Source organism: Myotis myotis, unplaced genomic scaffold, assembly GCF_014108235.1.
Source record: "Myotis myotis isolate mMyoMyo1 unplaced genomic scaffold, mMyoMyo1.p scaffold_m19_p_8, whole genome shotgun sequence".
NCBI classification, from domain to species: domain Eukaryota; kingdom Metazoa; phylum Chordata; class Mammalia; order Chiroptera; family Vespertilionidae; genus Myotis; species Myotis myotis.
In genome coordinates, this window is record NW_023416390.1 from 30,247,428 (window position 1) to 30,265,515 (window position 18,088).

The 18,088-nt window shown below is 44.2% G+C and overlaps 2 protein-coding genes across 11 annotated transcripts in view; both read left to right on the forward strand.

Annotated features, from left to right (window-relative positions):
• The window catches only part of LOC118661411 (nuclear body protein SP140-like protein), a 280,649-nt gene that overhangs the window by 62,199 nt on the left and 200,362 nt on the right, over positions 1-18,088 (forward strand). The window lies entirely within an intron of this gene.
• Positions 1-18,088, forward strand: part of LOC118661413 (nuclear body protein SP140-like protein) — an 81,027-nt gene that overhangs the window by 53,489 nt on the left and 9,450 nt on the right. The window contains exons 3-8 of one of the 4 annotated variants that reach the window (XM_036319506.1): positions 18-92; positions 2,526-2,579; positions 3,434-3,580; positions 8,341-8,487; positions 11,574-11,627; positions 17,078-17,182. In XM_036319506.1, the coding sequence (XP_036175399.1) occupies positions 18-92; positions 2,526-2,579; positions 3,434-3,580; positions 8,341-8,487; positions 11,574-11,627; positions 17,078-17,182 (582 nt within the window). The remainder of the gene's footprint in view (positions 1-17; positions 93-2,525; positions 2,580-3,433; positions 3,581-8,340; positions 8,488-11,573; positions 11,628-17,077; positions 17,183-18,088) is intronic. The other 3 variants (XM_036319507.1, XM_036319508.1, XM_036319509.1) reach the window with 3 other exon arrangements.

An 18,088-nucleotide genomic window follows, 5' to 3' on the forward strand; every position in this document is an offset into this window, starting at 1 on the left:
TTTTCTCCTTTGTGCAGCGATCAACAGGAAGGACTTCACTGAAGGAGCTGGACCCTCCAAAGCTTCCACCTCAGCATTGAAAAGGAAAACTGGTAAGGAGGTGGGAACTCAGGGCTTGGGGTGCAGGAACCTCAATTAAGAGCTACTGTTTCCTGAAGCATCAATTCTGAGTTCATCCTATACTACGGATCTAGTTTATCTTGGAATCCCATTCTCTGTGTTTATTTTACTCAACCTTTTGGGATGTGCAAGTTAATAAGAAATTATTATATTTATATTTTTTAAACATGAAGACTATTAATTCATAGGTATTGTTAATTAACCTATGCACCCATCTATTGATTATATAGTAGAAATAGGCTAGCAAAGTAGTGAATTTATTTAAAAACTAATTCTATGACTATAAATTGTTGGATTTATGCAGTGATTTCTATAGAGAAGAGAAAGCTAAATATTTCTTTATTGGAAGGTCATATTGCCATCTGATCACAAAGTTTGAATAGTGTCAAGGGTCACTTCCACCAGCTCTTCTGTGTTAGCAGAAATGGATAAGGTGTTTTGAAACCCAAATTGTTGATTTTTAGAGAGTTCTCCAGCAGGTCAAGACATATAGAATGACTTTTCAAAATACCTTTGCAAATAGTGTCTTACTTTTCTTCTTTACAACAGCCATGAGGAGTGAGCAGGATGGCCATTGTTACTCTTGTCTCTAAATGAGAAAACAAAATCACATAAATGTTTCAAGGTCTTCCACAAAGTCTCATGGAGATAAAGGGAAAAGAAAAGACCAGCTTCTTGGATTCTGGGTTATTTCCTTTGTAAAGCTGGAGCTCAACATAGTTATCAAAATGTTGTTTCCTCAATCCTATGTGTAGCATGAGTAGTCAAAAAATCTACAGGTCTTTAGGGCACAAAGTGGTGATTGATTTTCCCTTTCTTCTTCCTCAGAGTATAGTAGAAACATGTCTATTTAGGAAAACCCACTAGGAAATGACCACCCCTGCCCCCCCGAAAAAAAAGATATTACCTTGTCTTGAAGTTACAACAGAAAACTATTATAAATAATATTTTTGTTCTAAAAGTTCTCTATATTTATTAATGTAAAATGTAAGTTTCCTTCCATTTTTAGAGAGTGTACATTCTGACTTGTGGCTTAGTGTAGGCAAAGTGCTCTGAAAGATGGTCCCAAAATAGGTCTACCGCTCAAACACAAGAGAAGATTATTTCAAGGAGCACCAGGAGGTAGAAGTGGCTCTCCACCAACTCTCTTCTTAACACAAGATTTCCAAGGTCTCCCCACAAAGAAACAGCAGGTGAAGGAATTGTGAAATGACAATAGAAGGGTAAGAGGTAGAAGAGAGAGAAGTGAAAGAAGGTAAGATTCAAGCAGAGCACAGGTGCTCTTTGCCAGTGACTTTCTGCTCTGGGGATAGGGAATGGGAGCATCACTAATCTACAAGGTGGGTGACTTAAAGGGATGGACCAGGTGCCCTGTGTGCAGGCCATGGTATACATGGGTTCTGATGATTTTTCAAGTTATATTAGGGAATTATTAGGGAATTCCATGCTCCATCGATTCCTTGGTCTCATACTGAGACACCTAAAGAATCCTATTCCTTGTTCAATGATCAATAAACTAGATCCCTTAGAATCAAGCAAAGGAGGAGAGACCCAAGAAGCCACCTGTTTATAACTCTAATTTGTATCAGATAAGATTATATTTCTGGACAAATATCTAGAGTCTAAATCCAGAGCTCTGTGTTTTGGATGAAACTTTTTTCTAAAGTTCTCTATATGCATTGACTCATTACTTCTTGGATACAATTTTAAGCATTTAACTTTTTCAATCCTATTAGGAAATTGTAGGAAGCAAGAGGCATTATAAGTGGTTGTTCAACTGGATAAATGTATTCAATTAACATATTGAAAATGTATCAATAATACACTAGTAAATAACAGCCATTTTTACTATGCACTGTCATATCTATTAATGCTAAAGTGTTCATATTCTTTAGAGCATAGTGAGTGAGCACAGTATGCCACTATCTGTTGATAATATTGTCATTACTGCAAAACTTAGATCATCTTTAAAGAATAATCTGTGCTAACATTAATTACTAATGGAAAAAATGGTTTAGACCAACTACTCTCAAACTTAAATGATACTTAAACTATTGACTTACAGTTTTATTTTTCACAGGGCTTTTTTGAATACAAGTTCATTTTGTCTTCACAAAAAAATTAACAGGGAGATAGGGTAAGTAGGTTATCCCAACATTAACTGTGGAGGAAACTGGAGATAATGTTTGAGGGTCATTTATTAATTCACATGGAAAGTAAAATGGAGAGCCAGGCAGGAGTCCAGCATTATGACGCTGAGCACTAGAACTGGGTACAATTGAGAGAAAGAGAAAAATGATAATCTCAACATTGAAATGATCACAAACACTACCTGTTGTGTGAGTTGCAATAGACTATGTAAGACTACTGCAAACAAATACAGTTCTCTCTCTTTTACTTTATAGAGTCCATTGATTTCATAAAATCACCTACATCTAGAAAAATTCTTTGCAAACCAGGTAAGAGCAAGCAAATAAGAACTTTTCATGGTTACAAATGAAAGGGTTTTTGCTTTGTTTTTACAAAAGGTTCTATTTTTTTCTTATTACCTTTATAATAAAATACAAATTTGCTTTAATTTAATATTGTTCATATTTTAACTTTTGTATTTGTAATGGCTGGGATAATTAAACCTAATGAGGTCAATCACTCAAACTCAATACAGTTTCAATTTATTTCTCAAGTAAATATTCCAAAGGGTTGTAGAAGGTGAAAGAGGAAGAAACTCTATTTCACAAAGTGATTCTAGGAAGAAGCCAAATGAGAGACCTGCCTTCTTCAATTTCAAATTTCTAAGACCACCTTGGGAAAGAAGCAGAGCTAAAATATAACACAATTACAGACATGAACACAAATCCATAAGCTACATGTAAAAGAAGAAAGAGAATGCAGTGCAAAATACAGAGGGCCAAAAGAAAACCGAGAAGCCCTGCTAGTATGGCTCAGTTTGGTCAGCATCCCCCTATGAACCCAGAAGTCACTGGTTTGATTCCCCATTGGGGCACATGTTAGGGTTGCAGGTCCCATGCCCAGTAGGGGTGTGTGCAGGAGGCAGCTGATCCATGATTTTGCTCTCTCATCGAGGTTTCTCTCTATCCCTCTCCCTACCACTCTCTCTAAAAATCATTAAAAACATTTTTTTAAAAAGAGAGGCACAAAGAAAGGACAGGGTTGAGCAGCAAGAAAGGACAGGGCTGGGGGAGCTTTCCACTGCAGTTGAATTATAGGAAGAAGGGCTTATTGATTGTCGTGAGGGTGCTCACTCCCTTAGGGGAGGCTAATGAAATTCTTCATTTATTACAATTTTGTCCAGGAGCAGAGCTACTCCACCATGGAAACAAAACCAGTTCCTGCTCTGTAGACCCAGTGCATATAAAGGAGGAAAAGCCATGTTTAAATTCAGGAGTTAAATCTGAAGCCCAAGCAAGGACTGACTGTAACCAAGTGTCTGACAGTATAGGTAAGGCTGGCTGAAAGAATGTGATGTGAATCCCGGAACCAGGCAAGGGTCTGGGACATGTCATCAGGGCTCATGGAGACAGTGTTGGTGACCTTGGTTAGAGGTAGAAAGGGGAGGGAACAAGTGCCTCATGCAGGGAATTCAACAGGAAAATTTCCCCAGTAATTGGAAAAAATATCAAAAACAGAAATGGTAGATGTAAAAATTGATATCAGAGAGTGTATTTCTATATCCAGAGAGAGGAAGATATTGGGGTAAGAGTTAAAGAAAAAGGAAAAATTTCAGAGAGCTAAGATATTCATGAAAGGAGACTAATAAAAACATTCACAGAAAGACAAGGAGAGGTGTAAAGAGATACCTTTGCCAGAAACCAGCATAATTAGAAAAAATGAGCTAAACTAAGAGACTTTACTTAGGGTAATGGGTAACTGATGCAGTGTGCAAATGATGTTTTATTGCATTGTACACTTGAAACTTATACGGTTTTGTCAACGAGTATCACCCAATAACTTAAATCTACACTAATAAAAGACAATGATGCTAGTTGACTGTACCTTTGCTACACCCAAGCCACGCCCATCAGCCAATCAGAGCTACTATATGCAAATTAACCCAACCAAGATGGTGGCTGGCAGCCACAGAGCTGGAGCAAGCAGGAGGCTTGGTTGCCCCGGCAATGAAGGAAGCCAAGCTTCCCGCTTGCCTGACTGGCTGTGGCCTCCATAAAAGGCAAGAAAGTTTCAATTATAGAAGCCAAATAAATCCCAAATACCTGCTTCCAGCCAGCCTCCACTGGGAGCTTGGGTGGCTGAGGGCTGTGGCCAGCCTGCAAACAGCCATCAGCCCCTCACCCAGACTGGCCAGGCACCCCAGCAGGACCCCCACACCCTGAAGACGGTGTGGCCAGTCTGAAAACGTCCCTCAGCCCCTCACCCAGGCCGGCCAGGCACCCCAGCAGGGACCCCCACCCTGAAGGTGCTGTGGAAAGCCTGCAAAGGCCCTCAGTCCCTCACCCAGGCTGGCCAGGCACCCCAGTGGGTCCCTCACCCTGATCCGGTACACCATTCAGGTCAAACCAGCCAGCCCCCACCCATGCACCAGGCCTCTATCCTATATAATAAAAGGGTAATATGCAAATTTACCCTAACAGCAGAGTGACTGGGAATCACTGGTCACTATGACACACAGTGACCATCAGGGGGCAGATGCTCAAGGCAGGAGCTGTCCCCTGGTGGTCAGTGTGCTCCCACAGGGGGAGCTCTGCTCAGCCACAAGCCAGGCTGACGGCTGCCAGTACAGCTGTGGTGGTGGGAGCCTCTCCCACCTCCTCTGCAGTGCTAAGGATGTCCGACTACAGCTAGGCCTGCTCCCCGCTGGCAAGTGGACATCCCCCGAGCGCTTCTGGGCTGCTAGAGGGATGTCTGACTGCCATCTTAGGCCCAATCACCTGGGGAGCGGGCCTAAGCCAGCAGGTGGTCATTCCCCGAGGGGTCCCAGACTGCGAGAGGGCACTGGCCGGGCTGAGGGACCCACCCGATTGCACAAATTTTTGTGCACCGGGCCTCTATTTAAAAATAAAATTAATAAATAAAAATATTAAAAATATATAATTTGATATCATTTTTAAAATTTAGGCTTTATGTATATACTAGAGGCCCAGTGCATGAAATTTGTGCAGGGGAGTGGGGGTCCTCCAGCCCAGCCTGCACCCTCTCCAATCCATGATACCTCTCATAATCCATAACTATTGGCTCCTAACCACTCACCTGTCTGCCTGCCTGATGCCCCTAACTGCTCTCCCCTGGTGGCCTGATCCCCCTAACTGCCTATCTGCTTGCTCCCTCCTGGCTTGATCCCCCTAACTGCCTATGTGCTGTCCTTTCCTCTCTGCACCCTGCAGACCCCTGGCGCAGGTGTGCTGAGAGCTCTCTGCTGCAGCACCACTCCTGTCCTGATTGGTCGTTATGTGATGGCATCCTGACCAATTTGCATATCCCTCTATTATTAGAATAGATACTTCTCTGATTCATTTTTCCAGCTAATAAATATTTAAACATGTTTAGAATGATACAAAGAAAGAATGAAAAAAAGGAGGTAGAATGAGGGTGGAGATAATAGATATAAAGAGAGTGGAGGTAAGAGATAGAGTGAAGATGGGAGTTGAGGTAGAATGGGGGTGGGGATAGCAGGCAGAGTGAGAGTGAGGGTAAGAAAAGTGCTTCAGGTTGGGCAAAGCTGCCCACTATGCATGAATTTCACCACCTTAGTGGTAGGACCTGGAGCAACCTGCAGGTCACGCACATCAGGCACAGACTAGAGCAGTGATGGCGAACCTATGACATGCTTGCCAGAGGTGACATGCGAACTCATTTTTTTGGTTGATTTTTCTTTCTTAAATGGCATTTAAATATCTACACTAATAAAAGAGAAACATGGTAATTGGCGTACGACCGCTACCCTTCCCATTGGCTAATCAGCGAGATATGCAAATTAACTGTCAGCCAAGATGGCGGCCGGCAGCCAGGCAGCTTGAAACTAACATGAGGCTTGCTTGCCTCAGTGACGGCGGACTCCAACGTTCCCCGCCGGCGCTGCAGGCCTCTGAGCCTGCAGTTTCAAACATTGTAACAAATATAGAGCTAAACAAAATCCCAGAAACCAGCTTTCAGAGAGCTGGGATCTCAGAGCTGGAGTTGATACAGAGTTTCGATTAGAACCAAAACAAACCAGATACCTGCTTTCAGGAGCGGAGGCCTAAGAGCTGGAGCCTCAGAGCTAAAGCTGGCCCAGAATAAAAAAAAAAAGAAAAAAAGAAGCAGTTGGAAGCTTCAGTCCCAGCCTGAAAACAGCCCTCAGCCCCTCACCCAGACTGGCCAGGCACCCCAATGGGGACCCCCACCCTGAAGGGTGTGTGACCAGCTGCAAACAGCCATCATCCCCTCACCGAGGCTGGCCAGGCACCCCAGTGGGTACCCCCACCCTGATCCAGGACACCCTTCAGGGCAAACCAGCCAGCCCCCCCCATGCACCAGGCCTCTATTCTGTATAGTAAAAGGGTAATATGCCTCCCAGCACCGGGATCAGTGGAGCCGTGAGGCCTCCCGGCACCGGGATCAGCATGACAGGGGGCAGCGCCCTAACCCCCTGATCGCCCTGCGGCTCTGTGTGTGACAGGGTGCGGCACCCCAACCCCCTCACCCCCCCACGGGCCCTGCTCTGTGTGTGACGGGGTAGAGCCATAACCTCCCCATCGGCCCTGCCCTGAGTGTGACAGTGATGGCGCCCCAACCCCCTGATCGGCCCTGCTCTGTGGGTGACAGGGGGTGGTGCGCCAACTCCCGTATCGGCCCTACTCTATGAGTGACAGGGGGGAGCTCCTCAACCCCCTGATGGGCCCTGCTCTGTGCATGACAGGGGGGAGCTCCCCAACCCCCTGATGGGCCCTGCTCTGTGCGTGACAGGGGCGAGCTCCCCAACCCCCTGAGTGACCCTGCTCTGTGCGTGACAGGGGCGAGCTCCCCAACCCCCTGATGGGCCCTGCTCTGTGCATGACAGGGGGGAGCTCCCCAACCCCCTGATTGGCCCTGCTGTGTGCGTGACAGGGGGTGGCACCACAACCTCCCCATCAACTCTGCCATGAGTGTGACAGGGGCGGTACCACAACCCCCGAATCAGCCCTACCCTGAGCTTGACTGAGGGTGGCATTGCAACCTCCAGATCCACCCTGCTCTGTGAATGTCAGGGGGCGGCGCCCCAACTCCCCAATCAGCCCTGCTCTGAGCCCAACCAGGGGCTGCACCTAGGGATTGGGCCTGCCCTCTGCCACCCGGGAGCAGGCCTAAGCCAGCAGGTCCTTATCTCCCGAGCGGTCCCAGACTGAGAGAGGGCACAGGCGGGCTGAAGGACCCCCCCTTCCCCTCCGAGTGCACAAATTTTTGTGCACCCGGCCTCTAGTATAAAATAAATACCAAAAATGTAAGTCTCTGTTTTACTATGTTTGCAAATATCAAAAAATTTCTATACTTGACACAGCACCAGAGTTAAGTTAGGGTTTTTCAAAATGCTGGCACACCGAGCTCAAAACGTTTGCCATCACTGGACTAGAGGGACCTGAGTTAACTTAGCTTCTAGGTATTCCTAGTGGTCTCATGTACTGGGGAGAGGGGTGAAGGAACTCTGTTTCATAAAATCATTCTGTGAAGAAGCCAAATGAGAGACCTGCCTTCTTCAATTTCAAATTTCTAAGACCACCTTGGGAAAGAAGCAGAGGTAAAATATAACACGATTACAGACATGAACACAAATCCATAAGCTACATGTACAAGAAGAAAGAAAATGCAGTGCAAAATACAGGGGCCAAAAGAAACAGAGAAGCCCTGCTAGTGTGGCTCAGTTTGGTCAGCATCCTCCCATGAACCCAGAAGTCACTGGTTTGATTCCCCATTGGGGCACATGTTAGGGTTGCAGGCCCCATGCCAAGTAGTGGTGTGTGTAGGAGGCAGCTGATCCATGATGTTGCTCTCTCATCGAGGTTTCTCTCTATCCCTCTCCCTACCACTCTCTCTAAAAATATATGAAAACATTTTTTTAAAAAGAGAGGCACAAAGAAAGGACAGGTTTGATCAGCAGGAAAGGACAGAGCTGGAGGAGCTTTCCTCTGCAGTGGAATTATAGGGAGAAGGGCTTATTGATTGTCGTGAGGGTGCTCACTCCCTTAGGGGAGGCTAATGAAATTCTTCATTTATTACAATTTTGTCCAGGAGCAGAGCTACTCCACCATGGAAACAAAACCAGTTCCTGCTCTGTAGACCCAGTGCATATAAAGGAGGAAAAGCCATGTTTAAATTCAGGAGTTAAATCTGAAGCCCAAGCAAGGACTGACTGTAACCAAGTGTCTGACAGTATAGGTAAGGCTGGCTGAAAGAATGTGTGATGTGAATCCCGGAACCAGGCAAGGGTCTGTGACATGTCATCAGGGCTCATGGAGACAGTGTTGGTGACCTTGGTTAGAGGTAGAAAGGGAGGGAACAAGTGCCTCATGCAGGGAATTCAACAGGAAAATTTCCCCAGTAATTGGAAAAAATATCAAAAACAGAAATGGTAGATGTAAATATTGATATCAGAGAGTATATTTTTATATCCAGACAGAGGAAGATATTGGGGTAAGAGTTAAAGGAAAAGGAAAAATTTCAGAGAGCTAAGATATTCATGAAAGGAGACTAATAAAAACATTCACAGAAAGACAAGGAGAGGTGTAAAGAGATACGTTTGTCAGAAACCAGCATAATTAGCAAAAATGAGCTAAACTAACACTTTGCTTAGGGTAATGGGTGATTGATGCAGTGTGCAAATGATGTTTCATTGCATTGTACACTTGAAACTTATACGGTTTTGCCAAGGAGTCTCACCCAATAACTTAAATCTACACTAATAAAAGACAAAGATGCTAGTTCACTGTACCTTTGCTACACTAAGCCACGCCCATCAGCCAATCAGAGCTACAATATGCAAATTAACCCAACCAAGATGGTGGCCGGCAGCCACAGAGCTGGAGCAAGCAGGTGGCTTGGTTGCCCAGGCGATGAAGGAAGCCAAGCTTCCTGCTTGCCTGACTGGCTGTGGCTTCCCCAAAAGGCAACAAAGTTTCAATTATAGAAGCCAAATAAATCCCAAACCTGCTTCCAGCCAGCCTCCACTGGGAGCTTGGGTGGCTGAGGGCTGTGGCCAGCCTGCAAACAGCCATCAGCCCCTCACCCAGGCTGGCCAGGCACCCCAGCAGGGACTCCCACCCTGAAGGGTCTGTGGAAAGCCTGCAAACGGCCTTCAGTCCCTCACCCAGGCTGGCCAGGCACCCCAGCAGGTCCCTCACCCTGATCCAGTACACCCTTCAGGGCAAACCGGCTGGCCCCCACCCATGCACCATGCCTCTATCCTATATAATAAAGGGTGATATGCAAATTGACCCTAACAGCAGAATGACTGGGAATCACTGGTCACTATGACACACACTGACCATCAAGGGGCAGATGCTCAAGGCAGGAGCTGTCCCCTGGTGGTCAGTGTGCTCCCACGGGGGGAGCTCTGCTCAGCCACAAGCCAGCCTGACAGCTGCCAGTACAGCTGTGGTGGTGGGAGCCTCTCCCACCTCCTCTGCAGTGCTAAGGATGTCCGACTGCAGCTAGGCCTGCTCCCCGCTGGCAAGTGGACATCCCCTGAGGGCTCCTGGGCTGCTAGAGGGATGTCTGACTACCAGCTTAGGCCCAATCCCCTGGGGAGAGGGCATAAGCAAGCAGGTGGTCATTCCCCGAGGGGTCCCAGACTGCGAGAGGGCACTGGCCGGGCTGAGGGACCCACCCGATTGCACAAACTTTTGTGCACCGGGCCTCTATTTAAAAATAAATTAATAAATAAAAATATTAAAAATATATAATTTGATATCATTTTTAAAATTTAGGCTTTATGCATATACTAGAGGCCTAGTGCACGAAATTTGTGCATGGGAATGGGGGTCCTCCAGCCCAGCCTGCACCCTCTCCAATCCATGATACCTCTCATAATCCATAACTATTGGCTCCTAACCACTCACCTGTCTGCCTGCCTGATGCCCCTAACTGCTCCCCTGCTGGCCTGATGCCCCTAACTGCTCTCCCCTGGTGGCCTGATCCCCCTAACTGCCTATCTGCTTGCCCCCTCCTGGCCTGATCCCCCTAACTGCCTATGTGCTCTCCTTTCCCTCTGCACCCTGCAGACCCCTGGCGCAGGTGTGCTGAGAGCTCTCTGCTGCAGCACCACTCCCGTCCTGATTGGTCGTTATGTGATGGCATCCTGACCAATTTGCATATCCCTCTATTATTAGAATAGATACTTCTCTGATCCATTTTTTCAGCTAACAAATATTTAAACATGTTTAGAATCATACAAAGAAAGAATGAAAAAAAGAGGTAGAATGAGGGTGGAGATAATAGATATAAAGAGAGTGGAGGTAAGAGATAGAGTGAAGATGGGAGTTGAGGTAGAATGGGGGTGGGGATAGCAGGCAGAGTGAGAGTGGGGGTAAGAAAAGTGCTTCAGGTTGGGCAAAGCTGCCCACTATGCATGAATTTCACCACCTATTGGTAGGACCTGGAGCAACCTGCAGGTCACGCACATCAGGCACTGACTAGAGCAGTGATGGCGAACCTATGACATGCTTGCCAGAGGTGACATGCGAACTCATTTTTTTGGTTGATTTTTCTTTGTTAAATGGCATTTAAATATATAAAATAAATATCAAAAATATAAGTCTTTGTTTTACTATGTTTGCAAATATCAAAAAATTTCTATACTTGACACAGCACCAGAGTTAAGTTAGGGTTTTTCAAAATGCTGGCACACCGAGCTCAAAACGTTTGCCATCACTGGACTAGAGGGACCTGAGTTAACTTAGCTTCTAGGTATTCCTAGTGGTCTCATGTACTGGGGAGAGGGGTGAAGGAACTCTGTTTCACAAAATCATTCTGTGAAGAAGCCAAATGAGAGACCTGCCTCCTTCAATTTCAAATTTCTAAGACCACCTTGGGAAAGAAGCAGAGGTAAAATATAACACAATTACAGACATGAACACAAATCCATAAGCTACATGTAAAAGAAGAAAGAGAATGCAGTGCAAAATACAGGGGCCAAAAGAAACAGAGAAGCCCTGCTAGTGTGGCTCAGTTTGGTCAGCATCCTCCCATGCACCCAGACATCTTAAGACCAGTCTGATCCTATCCCTCATAAACTGAAATACCAAGGTGTTTTTCAAAGTCCTATTGAGAAATAAAGGAAGATGCATGGCCAATCCTGGATTCCTACTTCTCAATTCTGAGGTTTTTAATTTCTTTAGAACAAAGAGAGAATCTATATATAGATGAAACATCCTTATAAACTAAAGCCTTCTGCACTATAAATCATGCTAAGATCTGCAACTTTTATTTATTTATTTCTAATTTCTCACTACTACCTTCTTTTTTAGGTACTGTGGATCTTGGCAACAAATCTACTTTAGAAAAAGCTGAGAAGAAAAAAAGTAAGAGTGAATAAGATTTTGTTTGCTTTTGATGTAGAAATGAGTTTTTAAATACCAGGGTTTCATCATTATTATTATTTATAATATTGTGTTAGGTAGAATGATGGCGTCTCAAGGATGTCCGTGCCCTAATCCCTGGAACCTGTAATCTGTTATCTTACATGGCAAGTGAACTTTGGAGATTTAATTCTACTAGGGACCTTAAAATGAGGAGATTATCTTGGATACTCTGGGTGGCCCCAATATACTTCCCTAATCCTTAAAATGTGGAGAACTTTTCTTGGCTATGGAGAGAGGGATAAGTGACGATGGAAGAATGGTCAGAGAGATGCAATATTGCTGGCTCTGAAGATGGAAAAAAGGAATAGGATATGTGGGTGACCTTAAGAAGCAGAAAAATCAAGGAAAAGTTGTCCCCTATAGCCTCCAGAAAGGAATGAAAGTCTGTTACAAACTTGATTTTAGCCAAGTGAGTCCATTCACAATTCTGACATTAATTGTAAGATGATGAATTGTATTGTTTTAAGCCCACTATTTATAGTAAGTTGTTATGGCAGCAATATGAAAATAATACAGACTTTGGTTCTTAAAAGTGGGTTATGAATCTAAAACATTCCTAAAAATGTGGCAATGGCTTTGGGAAGTGGGTAGAGGCTAGAAGAATTTTAAGTAGAATGATTGGGAGAAAAAAAAAAAAGCCTAGATTGCCTTGAGCAGTTTGTAGAAATGTGAATGCTGAAGACCTAGGGAGGACTCAGAAGGAGGAAAGACATGGAAGAGAACATCTATGTTGTCTCAGAGAATTCATAAATCATCCTAACAGCACAAGTATGTACAAACATGGAGGTTAAAGGTGTGAGTGGTGAGGGCTCAGAAGGCAATAAAGAATATGTTTTTGGAAACGTGAGGAAGATGATTCTTATTATATAGTGACAGAAAGTGGAGCAAAATCCTGTCCTGCAGATATATGGAAAGCAGAACTTTCTGCATCTACACTAAGGAGGTTTCTAGGTGATGAAGATGCAGCTGGTTTCTGTTTTGCTGCTTAAAATAAAATGTGAGAAGAACAAAAAAAACTGACGGGAGGAGAACTGCTCAACAAAAAGAAATCAGGACTTGATGATTTGGATTGTCTTAGCTTACTGCGGCTACAAAAGATGCTAAAATTGAGATTCTCTGTCAGGTTAAGTGTGCTCTGTAGAATAACCAAGAGTGTGGCTGAACAAATTTTTGCTAGAGCCTCGGAAGCAGCGAAAGATCAGAATATTTAGTCACAGAAATGTTCTTTGATGAGACTAAGCATGTAACTCATAGATCTCCATAGCCATCTCAGCTGAACTAAAATATAGATATGTGATTATATAGGCAGCATCTGTGGAGGAGCCTTTTGTCTAATGCAGCAAATCCCCATGACATACATGGGAGACCTATAAGGTTCTTGAGAATTTTATACCAACAGAAACAGAGATGTCCATGTCTAGTCCCTGGAGCCTCTAATCTGTCTCTTTAGATGGTGAAAGAGAGTTTGAAAATGGGATTAAGGGCATAAAAAGGGGGCGATTATCCTGGATAATTTGGGCGGCCCATCAAATTATGTAGATGCTTAAAATCAGAAAAACCCTCCTGCTGTGGAGAGAGGGCTTTGTGTCTATGGAATAATGATCAGAGATGTAAACTGGCTGTGTTTTAAGATGGAAGCAGAAGGCAATGAGTCAAGAAATGTGGGCAGCACTTAGAGCTGGAAAAGTTAAAAAAAAAAAAAAAAAAAAAGGATTCTTTCTTACTATAGCTTCCAGAAAAGAACAAAGCCCTGTGGCCCTGTGGGCACCCTAACGTGAGGCCAGTGAAACTTAGTTCAGCCCTTTAGAACTGCAAGATAAAAACCTGTGTTGCTTTAAGTTACAAAGTTTTTGGGGATTTATTACAGCCACAACAGAGAACTATCACCTTTCATAAGATTAAAAAAAAGAGAGAGAATATTTTACTCTTATATGATTATTTTACATCTTTCAAATAGGCAATTTATATTTTTTAAATGCTCACATTTTTGTTGCTTTTTAATTTTAAAATCTATGAACTTTATAGACTTTGTTGGGTATCTTTTCAGATTTTTCCTGCCCATGTATTAACATATTTAGAATTATATTACTTATCTGAGTTCATCTATTCCTACTGTTACATTTCCCTTATTTTAATCAGTATATCAAGCACACATTTTGCCAATTTAAGAATAGATACTTTTATTTCATTCCTGTTTTAATTTGCATTACTATAATTTTTTAGTGTAGTTGAGCATTTCTTACTGGTTATTGGTCATCTGTTGCTCTTCTACAAATGCCTGGTATCTGTCTTACCAGTGTTGCTGTTATGTTGGTCATACTGTCCAATAATAGGTATATTAATATATTGCATGTTAAATTTTGCAAATGTATATTGTTAATATTTTGTCTCATTTAATGTTAATTTTTAGGTTTTTAATTGTATGTTTTTTCCTAGAGAAGTTTGAAAATTTTAGATACCTAAATCTGTCAGGGTTTTCCTTTATGGCTTTACATAAAATTTATACAAAGGTTTTAAAGATTTTATATTTGGTTCTAGCTGAAAGTAGGTAAACGTGGTTAATACATTTAACAACCTTTTTCTTCATAAGTTGGAATGCCCTTTTTATGCCTTTTCTTTCCTGTATTCATGGACCTGTGTCTGCACTCTACACTGAAGAGCTACACTAGGGCAGTTTCCTTCTGGAAGGAAGACTCAGGGCATTTGTGAATCCCAGATATAATTATGCATCTCTATCTCCCATACTTCCTAGGTGTTTCCTCCTCAGGTACCTGCATCTTTGCTCTTCCTTCACTGCTAAAAACCATTCCACTGGCTGCAACTTTATCTTTCTCTCCAATAATCATTTTTCACTCAGACTTTTCATGTAGAAGGGTCAGACACAAGCAGGGCAAAGGCATTTCCAAAGAATATAAACAAATCCTCTACCCGTGGTCGGCACACTGCGGCTCGCGAGCCACATGCGACTCTTTGGCCCCTTGAGTGTGGCTCTTCCTAAGCCTTAGGAGTACCCTAATTAAGTTAATAACAATGTACCTACCTATATAGTTTAAGTTTAAAAAATTTGGCTCTCAAAACAAATTTTTCAATCATTGTACTATTGATATTTGTCTCTGTTGACTAATGAGTTTACCAACCACTGCTAGGCATTCCGAAGCATGGGAAAGAATGATGCATCCTTACCAACAGAACAGAACTCAGATTTTCAGAATTGATCTAATACAATGCCATTAATCCCCAATCACTTTTGTCCTAATCATAATGCAGGAAAGAGCTGATCCCTTTCTTCCTTCCTTGGGGACAACAGCCTTCAATGACCAAAGAGCCATATTAGAGAAGTGTGGACAAGAGGATGTGAGGTCATAGAGTTAGATGATCAGAGCATTGGATGTAGCTTTGATAAAGGGCACACCATTGTCAGACAGCAGTAGTCCAGCTAGCCATGCAATTTGAAGATTGCTTTAGAGTTTCCTGAGCTCCTCTTTCAGCTTTGGAGAAAGCTGATGAGGAGAAAAAATGAGGTAAAGCAAGAGAACACAAATATCAAGTAGACTAGAGGCCCGGTGCACAAAAATTTGTGCACTCAGGAGGGAGGGAGGGACCCTCAGCCCGGCCTGTGCCCTCTAGCAGTCTGGGACCCCTCGGGAGATAACGACCTGCTGGTTTAGGCCTGCTCCCGGGTGACAGAGGGCAGGCCCAATCCCTAGGTGCAGCCCCTGGTCGGGCTCAGAGCAGGGCCGATTGGGGGGTTGGGGCATCACCCCCTGTCACACTCAAGGCAGGGTCGATGGGGAGGTTGCGGCGTGACCCCCTGTCACGCACAGAGCAGGGCCAATCCGGGGGTTGGGGCACTGCCCCCTGTCACACACAGAGCAGGGCCCATCAGGGGGTTGGGGAGCTCCCTCCTGTCATGCACAGAGCAGGGCCCATCAGGAGGTTGAGGAGCTCCCCGCTGTCACTCACAGAGTAGGTCCGATAGGGGATTTGGGGCACCGTCCCCTGTCACACACAGAGCAGGGCAGATCAGTGGATTGGGTGCCACCCTCTATCACCCACAGAGCAGGGCCAATCAGGGGATTGGGGCGCCGCCACTGTCACACTCAGGGCAGGGCTGATGGGGAGGTTATGGCTTTACCCCGTCACACACAGAGCAGGGCCCGTGGGGGTCCGGGGGGGGGGGGGGGTTGGGGCGCCACCCTCTATCACCCACAGAGCAGGGCTGATCAGGGGGTTTGGGCGCTGCCCCCTGTCATGCTGATCCCGGTGCCGGGAGGCCTCTCGGCTCCGCTGATCCCGGTGCTGGGAGGCATATTACCCTTTTACTATATAGGGTAGAGGCCTGGTACACGGGTGGGTGCCAGCTCGTTTGCCCTGAAGGGTGTCCTGGATCAGGGTGGGGGTCCCCACTGGGGTGCCTGGCCAGCCTGGGTGAGGGGATGATGGCTGTTTGCAGCTGGTCACACCCCCTTCAGGGTGGGGGTCCCCACTGGGGTGCCTGGCCAGTCTGGGTGAGGGGCTGAGGGATGTTTTCAGGCTGGGGGTGACTGAAGCTCCCAACCACTCCTTTTTTCCTTTTTTTTATTTTTTTATTCTGGGCCAGCTTTAGCTTGAGGCTTGGCTCCATCCAGCTCTTAGGCCTCCTCCGCTGCTGAAAGTAGGTTTCTGGCCTTTGCATACAATGTTGCGAATCTGCTGGCTGAAGTCCGGCGGTATTTGTTACAATGTTTGAAACTGCAGGCTCAGAGGCCTGCAGCCGCAGGCGGGGAACGCTTGTTTCCTCCATCACTGAGACAAGCGAGCCTCATGTTAGTTTCAAGCTGCCTGGCTGCCGGCCGCCATCTTGGCTGACAGTTAATTTGCATACCTCGCTGATTAGCCAATGAAAAGGGTAGCGGTCATATGCCAATTACCATGTTTCTCTTTTATTAGTGTAGATACCATCTCCATTAGGTTACCCATCATTATCCTCTCTGCCACCAAGTCAGAGCTCAAACAGGAGCTGCATGCACAGTGTTTGACTTTGTCTCCAGCTACCTAACTGCAGTGGAAGAGCATAGCTGGGGAGCTTTCTGCAGAACATGACAGCAGCTGTATGTTTCATTGTCATGTAAGAATTAAGGGGGCTGACTGGATTGGGAGTTAAGACAGTTTTATTGAAGCCTTTCTCTGCTTAAACATTCTAATTGTATGAGGTTTCAGAGGTGAGATGAAGATGTACATCTTTCATTATGCAACAAAAATACCACTGAAAGAAAAACTGAGAAACTCTGGAGATTTGTGAAATAAAATTTCCTAAGAACCTCTGTCTTTATAGAAACAACCTTGACATGGGAGGACGTTTTACGTGTGCAATTTTAAAATGAGACACAATAAAGAAACTTCTCTTTCAGGGATAAGAAAGCACATAGATGGGACTATGGATTTTGATGCTGAAATACTTCCTGTGATCTGCGGGGAGATGGTGGGCTTGTTAATTAAGAGAAAATTTGAACGAGGTAGGTTTCAAGGTTTACTTTAATCTGCAACCACTATGTGAGAGAATCACAAAAAGTAATGGAATACCCTGATCATTCAAGAAATTTGGGCCCCAGTTTTGTCTTGAGAAGAGGTAGGGTCCCCAAGATGATATTTTTACACTTTAAGAAATGGTGCATAAGTTCTCACTTCCACATGGAAGTGTCCATGAGGATGCCCAAGGAACCAAAGAGAAGTGCAGAAATGTCAGTCTGTGGATGGAAAATATTGCATATTTTACTTTGAATCAGCCTCCACCTTCATATCCTATACCCCTTCTGGAAACCAGCACCAGGATATATGTTTAATGTAGTGAAAAGTTCACAAAATTTGGAATCAGAAAAATGTGAGTCCCAGCTTCAGCTCTGCCAAGAGTGACTGAATAAAGAATGGGACCTCTCTGAGCCTGATACTTCTCATCTAAGAAATGGATAATAATTAAAAACCTGCCTCATGGTGTGACTTTGAGAGTTAATTTACATATTGACTATACAATGTGTTGCGATTTTTAACATAAAGTTTTCCAATAATTGTCTATTATGATAAACTTCATATCAGATTAATATTCTTTTGTGAACAATTAATATAAATAAATGTTTTCATCATAACTATTTTTAAATAGCTTTACTGAGCTATAACTCACATATCATATAATTCACCTCTTAGAGTGTAGAATTCACTGTTGAGTTTTTTATTTGCTTGGCTTATTCACAAGATTATAAAACCATCATCACAATCTAATTTTAGAACCTTTTTGTCCCCTACTAAAGGAAACACCATGTCTTTCAGTAGTCAATACCCATCCCGCCTCACCCCACTACCCAGCCCTAAGCAACCATTAATCTATTTTATGATCTATAAACTGGCCTATTCTAAGCATTTCACAT